At 40.1% G+C, this 18,936-nt stretch overlaps 1 protein-coding gene across 2 annotated transcripts in view; it reads right to left on the bottom strand.

Annotated features, from left to right (window-relative positions):
- Positions 1-18,936, bottom strand: part of MINDY3 (MINDY lysine 48 deubiquitinase 3) — a 2,129,565-nt gene that overhangs the window by 358,423 nt on the left and 1,752,206 nt on the right. For both annotated transcript variants that reach the window (XM_044067502.1, XM_044067503.1), the window contains one exon: positions 16,643-16,730. In XM_044067502.1, coding sequence (XP_043923437.1) covers positions 16,643-16,730 — 88 coding nt within the window. The remainder of the gene's footprint in view (positions 1-16,642; positions 16,731-18,936) is intronic.

Here is an 18,936-nt window from a genome sequence, read left to right as displayed (position 1 = left end):
CAAGCATCTCCTTGATATTTACATGGTTGTATCTGTCCTTGGTGTCCTACATCTCCTGAACTTTTATCTCTCCTGAAACTACTCCCCAAGCAAACTCCAAAGCATCTGTGGTGACTGACTGCTTTGCAGCAGGGAGGGAAAAGGGGATATATTGATTTAAGAATATCAGTTGTCTCCACTAAGTGGTTTCTGACAAACCCCAGTAGTGGACCTGGAATGATAAAGGATGTTGATGGGGGGACCAGAGAGAGTTCAGACACCACTGTATTTTTCTCATGTGGAGTCTTGCCAAGGGTACCATGAGAATCACAGATGCCATAAGACCAAAAATCCTGAGGTTTTCCCTCGCACTGACTGAAGTTTGAATGGAAAACCTTAGAAACAGATTTAAAGATCTATTTTTTCCTGTAGAAGGAAAGCTCTTTGAACTGAGGTGACCAGATGACATCCTGGGAACTCAATCCTGTGTGATGGAGTCAAGAAAGACTTTTGAATGTTCTCTTGAAATTCAGCTTGCGGAAGAGATTTCTCACCTGAGAGATTCATGACATTTTGAAAAAGACTATGCAAAGATAAGCAAGTCATCTAAATATGGAAAACTGTGGATACCCTGTCACTTGCAATGAGCTACCATTGCAGCTAGACACTTTGTGAACACTCTTGGTGTAGTGGATAGTCCAAAAGGGTAAGGCAGAGAATGGATAATGTGATCCCGACGCACAAAACCTTAAGAAATGCCTGAAGTCTGGATGAATAAGAATATGATGATAAGCATCTTTTAAGTCTAGTATTACTACGAAACTTGAAAGAGGAACAACAGGCAACAGGTTGTGAAGTGACATCATTTTGAATTTGGGCACAATCACAAACAGTTTTAGGAAAGAAAGATACAGAACTGGTCTCCAAGCATTTTGTTTCTTTGTAACTAGGAACATCCTTGAGTAAAATTCCTTCCCCACCTTGGAAAGAGGAATTGGCTCTATCACTCCTTGGGACACCATGTGATGAAGAACAGGTGAAAACAAGAGTCTCTGATTTGCAGGATGAGGAATGACTTCCAGGAAAGGAGGAAGTTCCTCCCACTGCTGTCTGTAACCTCTACAAATGATTTTCAGAACCCATTTGTCTGAAATAATCTGTTGCCAAAGAGAAAAATGGAGATTCAGACATTCTGGAAGAGAAAAAGGGTCAGGGTGGGAGTGGGTTGCAAGGTCTCTTGAATAGTCATTCAACTTGTTGCAGTGTCCTTGGTTTTGGGAGGTTTGAGACTTCCTTTTGGAACCTCATTTTCCACTTCTTAAAACATCTGTTTACCTGAATTCTGTTGAGAACGTTTATTCTTTTTTTTTTTTTTTTTTGCTGAAATTGGAGGAGGAGAAAGAAAATCCCTTGGAAAATTTGGAAAAGGAGTGCTGAAAAATCTTAGAGATTTCCTGGATCGCTTGGCCTTTTCATCACACTTTTTGATCACCTCTGCAGCAGAGGGGCCAAACACAATCTCTATACAAAGTAACACTTAAAATCTCATTTATTATATTATCTGGGAGATTCTGAGAATGCAGTCAACAAAACCTCCTTAAAACAGTACCAGTGGCCATAGCCCTGGAAGAAGTATCAACAGAGTCGTACACATACTGCAAACAATGAGTAGTTACCTGTGCAACAGAAAAAAAAAACAAGTTATTTAAAGTAGCTTTTTCTTCACAAGAAGAAGCTGTAGATAAAACATTCCTCATACTTTCTAATATGTCAGAATAAATGTTAACATATACTTACTTTACATTTGTTAACCAGGAAAGTCCGACTTGGAATGAGCCAATTTTCAGCGGAGGCCTGGGGAGAAATGCTCCAGATGCATGTCTTTGTAACATCGGAGGAAACCGGAGCACCCAGAGAAAACCCACACAAATGCAGGGAGGACATGCAGACTCCACACAGAAGGCACCCCAGTTGAGAATCGAACTGGAGAACCTTTTGCTGTGAGGCGACAACGTTACCGCTGCACCACTGTGCCATCCAGTAACTGAGCCTGACAATTTAAAAATTCTGAAATTTGATGTTGCAGAAGTATACACGTTTTTCCTCTACCTATCAATAATTTATCCATCCTTATTAGAAAGAGAAAAATTGGTATTAACATAAGTGCTTAGCAGCAGAGGAGTCAACTAAGGCTATAGCCACTATGTCAGATATAGGAATAGTGTATAAAAATTTTAAAAGATAGAGGACAGCTGGTTGAGTATCAGGAAAATTGCAGGCAGAAAGAAACATCCTCTAAAGCAGACAGGACAGGAAGAATGGGTGTAGGTTCTGGAAAATCCTTCTGTAACAACTTGTAGCATTTTATGAAGGAGTGAGAAACCTTGGTGTTCTCTCACTGAAAACATTGGGACATTCCAGCAATAATCTCAGAGAAAGAGACCCCCCCCCCACCCACAGGGAGAATCATAAAATGAACTCCCCTCTGAGTCTGAATCAGAAATCTGAGGACAAAAACCTGAGCCTGTCTCTGCATCCTCCTGTTCAGACTCAGAATCCTGAATCTCTTCAGGAAAGGAAGCACCTTGCTTTCTTTTACCAGAAACTACTCTATAAGAAGGACCAATAGCCTGAATCAAACTCTGAGCCAGTCCCATTAAACCACTCCTATCCAAAGAAATTTGAGTAGATACATGCTTTACTTTCTGTTTCTTTTTGACAAGAAAAATGGGGCCAACTGTGTTACTAATGGTAGATGCTGTTTCCCCAAGGATGGGCATAGCATTCTGACACAAAAGGGAAACCTTATCTATTCAGTCTCCCAGAACTGAGAAGAGTGGTTCTCCTTTGCCCACTAATGGGACCAATCCACTGTCCATAGTGGATGTAGGTACTACACTATAGGGATCTGTGGTAAAAGATGAGTGGTCACAGGTACAACAAATGGCCACAGCAGTCACCCACCTGCAGCTGAAGTAACCTGTTAGCATGTTGTGGTTGTAAAAGCTGATTGCTTAACTTTTTCCTCTTGCGTCTGGAAGAAGAACCGACTGTGGGGCTAATGATCTGTTTCATGGTCAACCCGAAAATGGTGCCTTTATCTGGGGGAAAACAAATACAGATGTTAGTAAAACTACTAGTCCACAAAGTTACTTTATTTGGACAGAAAAAACACAGTAAACAGTACTTTCAAACACTATGGCAGCCCCACAATGGAAAAATAAACATGATTTCTCCACACAAAATATTTTATTTGTTAGTTAACACTACTTTTAAACTGACAGAAATAAGTGCTCTGTTTAAATGTATGTAACAGTCCCAAGACAGTCCACTAAAACACAACATTCCTAGCTTTAAAATAACTTTCTTGAAGAGGAACGTTAAAAAAAATCAGTAAAAAATAAGAAAATGACTTTTTTTCTGCCAAAAAGGAACCTATCTGCCCAGCTAAGGAAAGCACAAGCTGTCAATCCTCAAGTCACACAGGAGCATACTCTTTGGTGGGAGGAAAGCACTGAAGAACTTCATGCCCAAACTTGTCTTTTAGTCAGCTCAACTCAAGCTGCTTGACAGTCTGGGTGTGTCGAAGGTGCCCTGAAGCTTTGGAAGATGTCCATCTATTACATCATTGGCAGGATATAACCCATATAGATAAGGTGACTGCAGCAGTGATCAATATGTGATCATCAACTGGCATACTACAGGTCATCAAAATGACAAAGTCTGTCAAAGTCACAGTAAAATTAGAAGTTTACACAATTTCAAATTTGCTTTATTCTTGACAGAGTGCCAAAACCAAGGAGTGCAACAGAAAGTACAGTTATATAAAATCTTCCCATAACAGTAGATGTCCTTCCCGTCACTGATGCAGTATTCCTTACTAAAGGGATCCCCTGCCAAGGGTAGTCCAACATCCATTCAGTATGCCAAAACCTTAGGTTTTTTAAAGGACTTTCATTCACAGTGTTGGGCATAAATGTACATACCTCAGAAATGAAAAGCCCCAGGAGGAACAACAGTGCAAAGAGAAAAGAAGAAACGTGCACTCAGAAAGAAAAAAAGTAAAAGGAGTACAGAAAGGGGGGGGCAAATACTGCAGCAGTGAAGGGAAGGACATCTACTGTTATGGTAAGATACACAACTGCACTATGTCCTTCATATCACTGTTGCAGTATTCTTTACTGATGGAAGAGTACAAAATCTCGAGAGGAAACTTGGGAGGAGCAAGGCCCAGTAGGACCTTTAAGAAAGCCATGGAGGATAGCCCTGGCAAAACCACTCTAGCCCTGGAAACCACATTCAGCTTGTAATGCTTAGTAAAGGTATGGCCAGAAGGCCAAAGTAGTAGCCTCTAGGATGCAATTGGCATTAAATCTCTTGAAGAAAGCACCAGAGGAAGCCATAGCCCTGGTAGAATGAGCCTTTACAGAAGCAGAAAGGCTTTTCCCATGAACGGAGTAACAAAAAGAAATGGCCTTAAAAATCCAATAAGAAATGGTTTGCTTAGAAATAGCCAAACTTAAAGATCTAGGATGATAGGAAACAAAATGTTGCTCAGATTTGCAAGTGATCTTAGTCTTATCCAAATAATATCTGAGCTGCTTATGCAAATCCAAGTGTGAAGAACTTTCTCACTCACAGACTACAGAGAGGGGAAAAAGTGGACAAATTAATAAACTGATTAAGACACAATTCATTAACCACATTGGGCATAAAAGAAGGATTAGTACAAAGAGACACTTGGTCCCTATGAAAAACTAAAAAAGGAGGGACAACCATAAGGGCCTGAAGTTCAGACACCCTTCTAGTTGAACTAAGGGCCAAAAGAAGAAAACTTTTCTCCCATGCACAATGCTGCATGTAAGCTGAAGCTACAGGCTCAAAAGGAGCCTGAGTCAATTTTTCAAGAACAAAAATAAGGTCCCAGGAACGAGGAGTACGCTTCCTGGGATGCATAATATGAAGTTAATGCAATGGCTTACCAATTTGGAAATGGTTTGCTTTGCAATAGCCTTTGCCTCTGCCCCTGCAGCAAATGCTACCAGCAGTTGTTCAGATTTTCTTTGAGATTTAGTCCTGTCCAAGTAAAATCTAAGTTGTCTGTGTACATCCAATGAATGCAGAATCCGTTTCCCTTTGTTCTGTAGATTGGGAAAGAAAGTTGGCAAATGAATGGACTGATTAAGAGCCACACTGGATACCACCTTGGGCATGAAGGATGGGATGGTCCTGAGTGACACCCTGTCCACGTGAAAGATGATGAAAGGCTCCACTGCCATAAAGGCCTGTAATTCCGAAATCCTTCTAGCTGAAGTGATTGCTAAAAGGAAGGCTGTTTTCCAAGAAAGGAATTTTAAGTCTGCAGTAGCAGCTGGCTTGAAAGGAGGTAGAGTGAGTTTTTCCAATACAAAGTTAAGGTTCCAGGCAGGGGTTGGTGCTCTCCTGCGTGGCCTTAAGTTTTTGGCCCTTCTGAGATACTGCTTTAAAAGAGGATGAGAGAAGAGGGGGGTTCTGTGTTGTAATGAGCTGAAATGGCCGAGCCATGTACTTTTATGGAAGAAAAAGATAGGCCCTTGTGAAGCATCTCAGTTAAGTATTGCAACATCTGATGTAAATTGGGCACTGCTGTGGTCATCCCTTGAGATAGATTCCAGGCACAGAATCTTTTCCATTTGTCAGCATAAGATTTTCTGGTACTAGGTCTTCTTGCCTCCAAAATGACATCCATCACAGGTTTGCTGAGGGATGCGAAGGGAGAATTTAGGTGATCAGCCAAGCTGCAAGATTCAATGTTTGGAGCTGAGGGTGCAGAATTTGGTTGTTCTGCTAAGACAGTAAGGAAGGTTTCTGAGGCAGGTGCCATGGAGAATGTTGTGACAGACTGCGTAGGAGTGGGTACCAGTGTTGGCGAGGCCAGTCTGGAGCAAGCAAAATCATCTTTGGTTTGTCCTGTTTGACTTTTAGTAGAACTTTTGAGAGCAAAGGCAGAGGGGGAAAAGCATAGACTGATAGGTTTTCCCAGCTGAAGGACAGAGCATCCACCTTCCAGGCTTTTTTGTGAGGAGTTCTTGTGCAAAATTTGTCCAACTGGAAGTTCTGGGGTGAGGCAAAGAAATCTATGTTTGGGCTCCCCCATTTGTGTGTCAACATGTTGAAAATCCGTGGTCCCAGTTTCCATTCATGTGGGTCCATGAGATTTCTGCTTAGATCGTCTGCCAAAATATTCAGTTTTCCTGGTAGTAGTTGTACTTGATAGCTCAAGGCCGTGTTCCACAATGCCATGGCTTGTCTGCACAGGGGGTAGAAATGTGTACCCCCCCCGCTTGTTTATGTACCACATAACTGTGGTGTTGTCCGTCTTTACCATTAGTTGTCCTGGATGAAGGTAGTCCTTGAAGGCTGTCAGTGTATTCTGTACAGCTAGCATTTCTTTGTGATTGATATGAAGATGCACTTGATTTGGACTCCATTTGCCCTGAATGCACTTCCCTGCCAGATGAGCCCCCCCATGCAAAGTCTGATGCATTTGTAGTTAGGGTTTGGGCGGCAGGGGGTGGTGTGAATCGCAGTCCCTTGTTTTGGTGGCAGGTCTCTGCCCACCAGAGAAACTCTAGTTGCAGGCAAGGTATGATAGAAATGATTGTTTCCAGGCTGTGACAATGTTGACTCCATAAACTTTTTAAGTACCACTGAAGTTTCCTCATATGCAGTCTTGCATATGGAATTAGAAGAATGCAGGAGGCCATGAACCCCAAGGCTTGCAGTATTTGTCTTGCAAATAGCAGGGTTTTTGTGGCCACCTGCTTGAAGTAAGTCACCAACTGAATTTGCTTTTCTGGCATAAGGTAAGCCATCTGGGCAGTTGCATTCAAGCTTGCGCCCAGGAATGTTATTTTTTGAGAGGGCACTAGTTGTGTTTTCTTTTCGTTTATGGTGTACCCTAGACAAGTTAGAACCTTTTTTACAAACACCAGATGTTTTAGAAGAATGGCCTTGTTTTCTGCCTGAATTAGATAATTTTTATTTTATTTATTTTTATTTTACATTTGTTAACCGGGCTAGTCTGGCTGGATACATGTCCATTTTCAGCAGAGGCCCGAGGAGAAAAGCTCCACTACGTACTAGTCAACTTACAATACAAAGATTTAAACAATCAAATAACAAATATCAAAACCAAAACCCCAAGCAGGCCAATTATATAAACATAAAAGCAAATAAAAAAGATCAAAATTTTTTTATGAAGTTTAGTGAGATGCTGAGGGATTAATAAACAGGAAAAATAAAGACTGAGAGGCAATCTTCTTGAATGATTGCTAGAGTAAGACTGCTAGTAAATGCAGAAGTCTGGTAATAGACTGTCATATGGAGAGTAAAATATAAATATACAATTAAATATAAATTGCCTATGTAGAAATGAGAGTAGAAAAAAGTTGTGGCAGTGTACTAGAAAAAAGGTAGGGGATAAACATATAAGAGATAAGTAGAAAGGTAGTAAAAGAAACAGATGACAAGATGTAATGAAAAGGAAGAGAAAAGAAATGTTAAAAGTGGGTCAGTAGAGGCATAATTAATGGTAAAGAAGCAACTAGTTGCATTGAAGGGGGGGCTAGAAGAGGATAAATCATTGGTGAGCTCAGTCAGGATTAGTGCATGGGCATAGCCAGTGGGTTTGTAGATGGTTTCTTATTTTTTTTTTGAAAAGGTGAGGAGAGCTTAGGGTGGTCAGGTCTATGGGGAGTTTATTCCAATAAGATCCTACAGTGTTGGCAAATAAGGAGTCACCTGCTTTATTGTGGGATTTGAGAGTAGTTACTAGAAGCTTCCTGGCAGAGCGAAGGGAAGTAAGATTTTTGTATGGGGTGATGAGGTTATTTAGTATGGGTGTATTGAAGGGGTAATGTAGAATTTTAAAAGTTAAGACTAATTGATGTAGAAGTATTATATTCTGAAGTTCTAGCCAATTTAGTTGTTTTAGATTGAGACAGTGATGTGTACGGAATGGGGAACCTGTGGCAAACCTGGCAATACTGTGGTATGCTGTGTTGAGTTTTTGAAGGTTAGCTTTAGAGAGGTTGATAAATGATGGAGAGGCATACAATAGAGTGGAGAGAAGGTGAGTTTGGGCAAGAGACACTCTGGTAGTAGCAGTAAGAAAGGGTTTTAGTCTATACAGGGCACCTATTTTTTTATTAACAGTCTTGATGGTCAGATCAATGTGGTGGTCAAAGCTTAGCTGATTGTCTATTGTGACACCCAGTAGTTTAGTGGAACTATCTGGAGTAATGGTAGTGCCATTACAGGACACAATGGAAAATGAGATAGGGGCAGATTTAACGGTGGGGGTGAATAGTAGCAATTTGGTTTTTTTGGGATTGAGGAGGAGACAGATATGTTGGAACCATTTTTCTGCTGCTGTAAATACATTCTGGGTGTAGGAGTGAAGTTTTTCAGGAGATGAAGCAGAACAGATGAGAGTAGAATCATCTGCATATTGTATACAAGTGGATGTTGGGAGCGAAGTGGGTAGGTTGTTTATGAATATGGAGAAAAGGAGGGGGCCAAGGATAGAGCCTTGTGGGACACCGATGGTGACAGGGAGCTGAGAGGATAGATGACTGTCCCAGAGGACTGCTTGTTTTCTATCTTTCAAATAAGAGTCGAACCACTGTAGTGCTAATGCATCAAGTGAGAGGGATTTTAAAGTATTTAGGAGAAGTTTATGGTTAACCATGTCAAAAGCTTTTGAGAGGTCAAGGAAAAGTGCAGAGGAGTAGAGGTTGTTATTGCGGTTTTTGTTGATCACGTCTGTGAAGGAGAGAAGGGCAGTGGAAGTACTATGGTGGGGCCTAAAACCATGTTGTGAGTCTACGAGTAGATTATTTTGTAAGAGATGATATAAGAATTGATGGTGAATGCAACGTTCCATAATTTTAGTTAGAGGAGACAGAAGGGCTATTGGGCGGAAATTAGAAAGTTCATTGGAGTTGCCTCCTTTGTGGAGGGGAATGATATGGGAGATTTTCCAGCAGGAGGGGATAGTGGATTCTGTTATAGTTCTGTTAATTAATATGGAGACTGGGTAAGCTAATTCATGTGCAGCTAGTTGTAGATATTCCGCTGGTAGTTTGTCGGCTGAAGGGGTGCACGGTTTAAGTTTAGAGACTAACTTACATATGTAGGTAGTGGAGACTGTATTAAATTTTAGTGTAGAGGTGCTGTTTAGAGAAGGGGTTATTTGAGGGGAGAGGGGGGGAGTCATGGTGTTAGCTAGAGAGGTGACTGTTTCAGAGAAGAAGTTGTTGAAAGTATTGGCTATTATATTGGGTTGGGTCTGAGCTAGGCTAGCTGGTGTAGGTGTTTTGGTGTTCCTTGGATGGAGCAGTTTATTGATACCTGACCAGAAGTGTTTGGGGTTTTGATTTTTGTGTTGTTGATACTGAAGGTAGTAGTTTTTTTTATCCAGGAGGGTAAGTTTCTTAGTTGTATTTCTCAGGTGTTTGTAGTTTTGATGGTCAGATGGGTTTTTAGTGGATCTCCATTTTGTCCACAACTTATTTCTATCTAGCATTGTTTGTTTGGTTTTTTTGGAAAGCCAGGGGGCTGCTTTAGAGCCTATTCTAATTATTCGGGATGGTGCATGATGTTGGAGAATTTTTAGGAAGGTATTGTTGAAATAGGTAACTGCTTGATCAATTGGGAGGTGTTTTAGAGCCGACCAGTTATATTCTTTGAGTTCATTACGGAAAGAAGACAGGTTAAAATTAGTTTTGTTGTGTACAGTACGAAAAGTAGATTGTTTGGGATTGTTGTATTTTTGTTTAGAGATGTAGGTTAGGAGATGATCGCTGATATTGTCAGGGAGTGTTCCAGTTTTATAAGAGAGGGGATTGTTGTTGATTAGTATCCAGTCTAGAATAGATAGTTTATTGGTAGATTTGTGTATTCTAGTAGGGGTGTTTATAGTTTGTTGAAAGTTAAAAAGGTTAATGTGAAGGGTCGGTTTGGGTGAGATACAGGAGTTCCAATCAATATTAAAGTCTCCTAAGATGATGGTTTCCTGAGGGAAGCTACTGGAGACCCAGCTAAGAATATTTTCTAGTGTATTTGAGTTATTGCCTGGAGGGATGTAGGAGCATATTATGTAAATGGCTTTGTTTTTATTCACTTGGAGTTTGGTACAGAGTATTTCAGCATTGCTTGGGGAGGGGGGCAGGGAGTCAGTTAAGGTTACCTGTAGTTGGGATTTGTAAAGTAAGGCCACTCCTCCGCCCTTTTTGTTAAGGCGGTCTTGTCTTAGGGTACTATAACCTGGGGGAGTGAATTCGTTGTCTTTAGTACCTGGTTTAAGCCATGTTTCAGTGAGACAGAGAATATCAAAGGCATAGAGGTCAATTAAAGCATGGAGTTGAGTGATTTTATTGTTGATACTACGAATATTTAGGTGAGCTATAGAGAGGGAGTCATTAGAGAAAGGAGAATTGAGATTGTTGGCAGTATGGTTAGAAGTGGTGTGGGTAAGAGGATTGTTGGGGCCAGGGTTGGGGTGGATGTCCCCGTATATCAGTAAAAGAGTTTGAGGAGTTTGATATATTTTTGAGATTTTATAGGGTATTAGATAAGGCCGTTTAGTGGTTAGAAATCTATTATGGCGTAATTTGTGGTAGAGAGGGGGAAGGTAGGGATAGGAAGATAGGATATTAATATGTGTTTGTTCAGCTAGAGGAAGTAGAGAGGTTGTGTGTTTTGCTAAATTAGGAGATTGGCAAAGGGTTAGATGTTCGTAGGAAGTAAGAGTATAGTAAAAGAGAAGGATGTTAAGGAGTAGTAGAGGATACAGTAGTTTGAGGTTTAAAGGCATAGTTAATAGTGGGAAGAGGTTTGTAAGTTACTATTAGGTGGTCTTGGGTGTCTTCCAGGTATGGATATATTTGAATATTTCTTTGCCTGCAAAATGCAATTACTGGAGCCAGGCACTTTGTAAAGACCCTGGGCACAGTAGATAAGCCAAAGGGCAGTGCAGAGAACTGATAATGCAAAAAGCCTGCTTTGAAGCGGAGGCATCTTCTGCGAGATTCCCTGATTGGGATATGCGGGTATGCCTCTTTTAGATCTAGAGTTGCCAACCAGGCATCTTTGCCTAGCATAGGAAGTAACTGGTGAAGAGTCAGCATTCTGAATTTTGGAATGTCCAGGAAACTGTTTAGAGCAGACAAGTCCAGAATTGGACGTCATGATTTGTCTTTTCTGGGTACCAGGAAGAGTCTGGAATAGAAACCTTGTCCCTTTTCCCCTTCTGGTACTAATTGAATTGTCCCCATGTGTAAGAGGGAAAGAACTTGTTTCTGAGCCTCTTCCCACTGATTTGGGGGCAGATCTGGCCATCCGCTTGGAGTTGGCAACGTATGGAAATGAAATCTGTATCCCTGGGATACTATATTTAAAACCCATTTGTCCTGGGTTATAAGTTGTCAGTTTTTTGCATGAAGTGCCAGTTTTCCCCCCAAAGGGGTGGCTAAAAGTAAGTGCTTGGTAATTTTAAAGGAAAGTCATTGAGACTGTTTACCATAGGGAGGCGTCTTGTTGCTTCCAGATTTGGAAGAGGAGGCACCCCATTGCTTAGATCTGAAAGTCCCTTGGGACTGAAACTTGGAGCTTTTGGTATGTCTGGGTCTGGCTTGAGTGGCACTGGAAGGAACTGGAAAGGACCAGTTCTTAGTAGGCCAGTGCCTACTAAATCTTGGAGGTTGTACTTGTAAGAAATCTTTCACAGTCTGCACAGATTTAGCCTTATCTTTCATCTTTTTTAGAACTTCTTCAGCCTTATTGCCAAACAGACGGTCCTGCTGCAAAGGAGCATCCAACAATTTTGCTTTAACATGATCAGGCAGAGATTGCTCCTTAAGCCAAGCATACCTTCTAAGCACAGACCCAGTAACAGCAGCCCTGCAAGAGGCCTCCAAAGAATCAAAACCACATTGCAAAGTATGTTTTCCAACTTGTTCAGCTGAATGCAATAAATCCTGTAAATCTTTATTTAACACACAGTCAGAAATCAACATAATTTTCTGTTTAAGCAGTCCCATGATAAGCTGCTGATATTTTAGCATATAGAATTGACAGTTTAAAGCCCTGACTGCCAAGGCTGCAGAAGTTATAAACCTTCTTACCCTATCTATCCAGCGCCCTGGAATCTCTATCAGAAGGGGTAGGATTTTTAGCAGTAGAAGCCTTAATGCCCTTGGGGCCTTGAGAAATGGTTTCAGGATCCGCAACAGGATTTTTGAAAAGGAATTTGTGGGAGTCAGGAACCCTGTAGTATCTGTCTGGCTTACAAGGAGCCGGAGGCAGAGAATCAGGAGCCATGCTAGATTCTGAAAACACATCATCAACAATGTCTAGTACAGGAGGTATAGCCAAAGGCCTATGCCGAGGAAGAAGAAAATCTCTAAGCCTCTTTTTGGATTCAGAAAAATCCTGACTTTCCCAGTGGAAATGTTCCCTTAAGGTATGTAAAGTTTGCCCAAAGGAAAAATCCTCAGGGGGAGAAGCAGAAGGAATGGAATCCTCTGCATCACAGTCCTCATAAGTAGGTATAGACAAATCCTGTTCATTAGAAGAGTCAGAAGAAATAGAATCCTGTTCAGATGATTCATAGTCAGGTTCAGCCCTAGGCCTCTTTGAAGATGGGGGCTGGCTACCCCTGATTAGAGTAATTAAATCTTCAGCTATTTTGATAATTTGTTTTTTAGGCATAGGGGCCTGCACATGAGGCCTAGGTGTCGGTTTTTTTAGACACAGATCGAGATTTTGGCCTTAATATTAAAGATGGCATCGGTTTAGCATACAAATCTGTAGGTCTGAATACACCCTCAGAAGCCAGTGGCTGCACAGCGGCTCCGGACCCATCCAAGGTAGAGATATCCGCGGGTTCCATAATTGAAGCATCTCATGGCATACTGGACTCTGAATGGGTCTCAGTAGAGGCCTGCGAATCATAGCGGGTATCAGGGGCTGTGAAAGTGCCTCACTGAGTACCGGCGAACTGGCGACTGGCTTAGGAAAAGCGTCGTCGGCAGTTTTGGACCTCAACAGCCTGTCTTTTTCTTTGCAGTTTTTAGGTATTCCAGTAGTCGGACTGCTGATCAACTTCATTTCTGGATAATTAAATTGTGATCCAAAATATTTAGAAGCAAAAATGTACCGACGACGGATAGTGCATTGATTAAATAAAGCACAAAACTGACAGCAAGGTACGTCGTGGTCAGGGCCTAGGCAAGGAATACAGTACAAGTGAAAATCCTTATGAGGTATTTTCTTCCCACAAGTAATACAATTATTAACTTTTACTGACATCGGTAAGGAGCAAGAAAAAGTTTCCCCAACGGGGTACTTAGCTTTTTAGTTGAAGACTTTGGTTCTGAAACTCGAAAACGAAGATTTCAGGAGTTGGCCGAATGGAAATTGCGAACTGCTTCTGCTTCGGGCACCATGCGGCAAGAAAGACTGATGTAATGGCATCAGCTGCATGTTTTATACCCCTGACGACCTGACGTCATGAAAGAAGGGACAGCAACCGACGCAGGACCCAAGACTTTTTTATCAGGCCGACTGAGGGCAACCTACCAGCAGATTACACAAATGTAATGACTGCAACAGTGAAACATGAAGAACATCCTAGGTGCAGTCTCATTTCAAAAATTCTATCATATGAGAGATGGTATTCCCAAAGGAAAGTTATACAAAGGGAGAATTTAGACTAATGGAGTCCTCCTCCTCCTCCTCAGAACTAGAATCCAGTGGAGAGGCGATCTTGGAGGAATAGGCCAAAGGCTCTTCATTAGACTCCAAGTCGGTCCCTTTGATATGATCAGGCAAGGTTCCCCCTCAACATTTGCAATGGATGTCTGCAGAGCCTCCGAGAATGTGTGAGAAGCTGGATTCCATGCCAGCCTCTGAAATGGTTGTGGCAGAAGAATCCAATGGAACAGCCAGATGATCCTCCAGGCTTTCACCAGCCTTGAGACAGGCATCTGGGGAAGGCGGTACAGTAGCCGAATCCAACCTGACTTTTTTGGTCTTTTTCTTGACACACGGCTGACCCTCGGGATGAGACAATTCTGCCATTGCATCCTGCACCAACAACTTAAGATGTTGGTTCTCTAGGTAGACAGACAAGAAGGAGAGAGAACTATGAAGGGTCTTGGGGACAAGTCAGGCATGACGTATGGTCCTGAGAAGCACACACATAATACAAACACTGCTTGTGACGGTCCTTATGGGAAATGATACGTAACCTTGCAACAAAAGAAAAAAAAAAGGATAACAAGAAAACCACAACAGGGAACTTATCTGAAAACAGCTTGGTAACCAGCAGAAATGAAGGAGCGTTCCTACTGATGATTGAAAATGGCTTTTGGGCTGGCAGCAAAGATGTTCTGAGGTATGTACATCACCTTTATGCTCTAAGTCATGAGCGGAGAGCACACGTGTGATGTGCAACATCTTTTTTAAAAAAAAAAAAAATTTTATATTGGCCAGATGATGGGCTACCCTTGTCAGAGAATCCCTTTAGTAATGAATACTGCAGCAGTGATATGGAAGAACATCAAATGTTATAGACACGTGGCACCTGTTAAATTAATTCGGAGTGTATACAGTATGCATAGAATTTGTAGGGACTGTTAATAGGGGGGAAACACAATGAGAATATGCAAAAGATTTCTACATAGAATCTGCACTGTATGCAGTCCTAGAACTCTAAACTATAAAACAGCAACAATATAATTTCAGATGTTTAGTAGGAACAACAGTAAGAACCTATCAAATTTATTAACCTGACATACTGTCAGTTAATTTAACTTCTATCACATTTAAAATATACAACAGATCAGTACAGCTCTGTGACAGCAGAAATGTATTACTTCTCAAACTAAACATATCTTTGCACTTTGCAAGCTTTTCTGTGTAAAAACATAAAAAAAAAAAAAAAAGAAACGAGTGGTATGGGTCCTTGCTCTTAGATAATTTAACTTAAGTTCTAATACTTAATGCTGCAGTTTTAACTTACTGAAGCAGCAAATACAAACATAGTTGTATGGTAATAAACTGCATTTGAAAAACATCTTCACCTACCAATAGGAGATCTGACATCAAGATTTTTATTTTTTAACACACAAGATATGCAGATGCGTCTATGTTAAGCATTTCAGGAAATGACAAATGCACTGCTGATTCCTTTTTGTACCTGTTCTCCTCAAATCTTTTACATATTTATTGCATTTGGACCATATACCAGCTGCTGATTACTCAGGCTCATAATGAAATACCAAACTTTGCTTTGTCAAAAACAGTATGACCTAAATGTAATGTATAAATGTATATTATAAATGTAATACCAACACAATCACTGCATATGCAGAACATAGTAAAAACAAGTAATCATTCAAAATTCAAGCAAAACCATTTTTGCAAAGTGGACTGTATCCCTGTGTAACCCCCCACAAAAACTGTGGATTCGCCCAAACACCTATGATCTCTAAATATATTGACTCCAAGGTCAAACAAACTAAGACTACACAGAAATGTTATTTTATCTAAAAAAAATCATCTCATCTCTTTACTACAAGTTGACTTACCTCGAAGTTAATCTTAAACATACAACACAACAATGGTGAAAGAACTTGACGAAATTAATCTGACTTCACCAAAACAAACTTCACAGTGTACATTTTGACAAAACAAGACATGGCAAAAAACACTGTTCTGTTCATTCACCTGGCAACTCTGATATTTAGAATGCCCTGTGTCTTAGGAATAATGTGCCTAACCACATCAGGCACAGGACCTGAAGATGATCAGCATTTTCTCACTGGTCAGCTTACTGTCTTTTGTCTTTTTTCCTGATGTATTCAGCCACTGAAAGGGTCATGTCTACATATGTTTGGAGGCATTCATACTGCAGAACTTACAACAGCCTCTATTAGCAATATCCACTCATCTATCCTACTGTAATCTGTGATAATGACAGTCCAAAAAAAATAAATAAATACTTGGATGAACATCTTGATTTGATAGCTTGACCACAACCCACCCCCCCACCCCCATGTAACTAACCTCTGCCCCAAGCCACTCAAGCTGTATGTACATAATGTCAATGTTAAAAGAAATAACATAATATTTCCTAAGCCATGTATGGCAGGCATCCAGTTGGTATTTTCAGTGTTTACACAGAAAAGATGTATATGGATTTTTTCAAAGCATGCAAGAGCCAAATAATCTATAGTACATATTTTAGTGACCAGAAATTTGAAGCTCACAATCAAACGCTATTACGTCTGGGACATTTAGGTAATTGAATTCTAATAAAAAGTTTAACTAATAACCTCCCAAAAACTGAAACATGTTTTCTGATATAAGGCATGAAACTTGCAGTTTGTAAATTAAAAACCTTGACTAAATGCAGGCATTTGGGGGTTCGTACAATGTCTGAAAACAGCTCTCTGTCTAGACATCTTGAGGTCTGCTGATGAACATAAATGAAACACTCTTAAGAAAGGCATTTAAGTTAGTAGGTAACAGTTTACTGCAGTCTGTATTTCACATAACTGTTTTTTACAAGATGTTTCTCAAAAAGGATGAAGAATTTAGGATACTGCAAGCATACCTGTTCTGGGAAAAATTCTTGAAGAAATGTGCCCAGCAATATGATCCCCAGGCCTTCAGGGTCCAATTTGGTTTTCATAATGTTTACACTAAAAATTCAAAAACACTGCAATCAGAGTCTGTCCAAAATTAATACAATGTACTTGAGAGCCTTCATGATTAAGTTATGTGGCACTGCAACACTTGTTTGAGCCAAGAATATGGAATGATGTTCTATATTTAGCCATCATGATAAACACACGCAGGAATTGCAACTTTATTTTGCCAAAGTCTGGTCAGCTTTTGTACATATTGTCTGATACTATTTTTAAATTAAAATTTTATTAATTCATTAAGTATACTCCTCCTTATTTGGTAAAATATTTCATTTAAACAAACCAGAGTAAGACTACAGTTGTAATGCATCACAAAAATGTACAAATGCCTCTCAGAACTCTAAGGTTAAATGTAATTCTATGAAAACATGACTGGCATTTCTTTTAATTTACAACACACTCACTTAAACATTTTGCAAAATGGGTTACTTCCTATTTCCTTCCTTTGAAGAAAAATGTACTACATCTAAATCACTGCTAACAATACAGTAATGCAATAGATTCTACCTCATATTCATCATGCAAAAGTATGTAAGAGATTACATTTCTTTACTTAACAAGAATGGCATAATATTACAAAGTAAAACAAAACATTGTTAATATTACTACTAATATAGTATTACACTATTATAACATATTATTATATTCACTAGTTTGACTGTTAAAAGAAAACTGGTAGCATAGCTTAGTTGTGAAGTATCATAACCTGAACGATTCAACCATGACTACCTGGGATCTCACCTCCTCCCACCTCAGAAACTGGAAAATTTGTAAGTAATATTGTACAATATATATCACTAAATATCACTACATCCAAAATTCATTATGTACACCATTGCTTTGTATAGGTCATGTGCAATGTTTCCTACCCAGTTGTTTTTAAAATGGTGGTCACGAAGCACTGCAAAACAGTAACTTAATGAAATCATGGAATCTTACAACACAATATAACTTAACAGAAACATGCTTACCATACCAGTTGATCTATAACTGAACCATCACATGGGTCTTTGGTTGAGTACATATTCTTAAACATTCACAGTTCAGCACTTCTTACTGTAAAATCACAAGTCTGGCAATGTCTACTGTAATGTGGCATGTTAACTGCATAAGTATGTACATCCCTAGATCTCACTAATTTGCCAATATGCCAGTGGTAGGCAAGAAACAATGAATGCCTGACACGTACCTTACATTATTACACAAGTAACTTAAAACATATTTGCCTGATTTATTGGGAAAGTATAAGCATGTAAGAGTTTACCACAATAGTAGACACTCAGACAGATCACTGTTGCAGGAGTTATGAACTCCTGAGCACATCTTCTCCAACATGTAGAGATCAGACCTTTTTCACCTGGGACATATGACCATTTGCAGGATAAAGAAGGCATCCACCGACACCATCTTGGAGCTTTCTTGCCCACTGGAGTAGAGTAATACTCCTGAAAGCTAAGAGGAAAGACTTAGGGGGTTAGACGAGCAAAGAAGATTAACTTCAACTTACGAGGGACAGCAGCTCTCTAAATGCCTTGTCACCTGATCACCTCCCTCCACCAATTACTACTACTACTACTGGCCACACCCACAGAAAATTACACCAACTTTTGTACTCCTCTCACTACTACCATACCTTAGAACCTACTCTCAATCCTAAGGCCTTACACCCTCTATTTCCCGCAATACCCTAACATGTTTCTTCAATAACTTTCCTCCTACTATCACTCACTTCCTTAACCTACATTACATCCATTCACACATTTAACCCCATAGATAATACCACCTATCATACAGCACATACTTTAACACCTATTATACCATGACCCCCCCAAAACGTGCACGCTGATTGGCCAGCGTGCCTGTTGTAAATCAAGTTATACTAATGGAAAAAGGTCCGGTCGCCCGGACTTTTTAACATTAGTATAACTCTATTTTTAAAACACTGTCTCGCTATGTTAAATGGGTTTAACATAGCGAGACAGCTTTAAAATAAGCAACGGAGATCTCCGTTGCTTATTTTAAAGCTGTCTCGCTATGTTAAACCCATTTAACATAGCGAGTAGAAAGCAAGATCTCCGTTGCTTTTTTTAGTGTCTCGCTATGTTAAATGAGTTTAACATAGCGAGACAGTTTAAAATAAGCAACGGAGATGACCGCTTTATTTTAAAACTGTCTCGCTATGTTAAACTCATTTAACATA

The sequence above is a fragment of the Protopterus annectens genome, chromosome 3.part1, assembly GCF_019279795.1.
Source record: "Protopterus annectens isolate FY-2018-M chromosome 3.part1, PAN1.0, whole genome shotgun sequence".
NCBI lineage: Eukaryota > Metazoa > Chordata > Ceratodontiformes > Protopteridae > Protopterus > Protopterus annectens.
The sequence above is the reverse complement of the archived record's forward strand: the minus strand, read 5'-3'. Positions and strand labels throughout refer to the sequence as shown.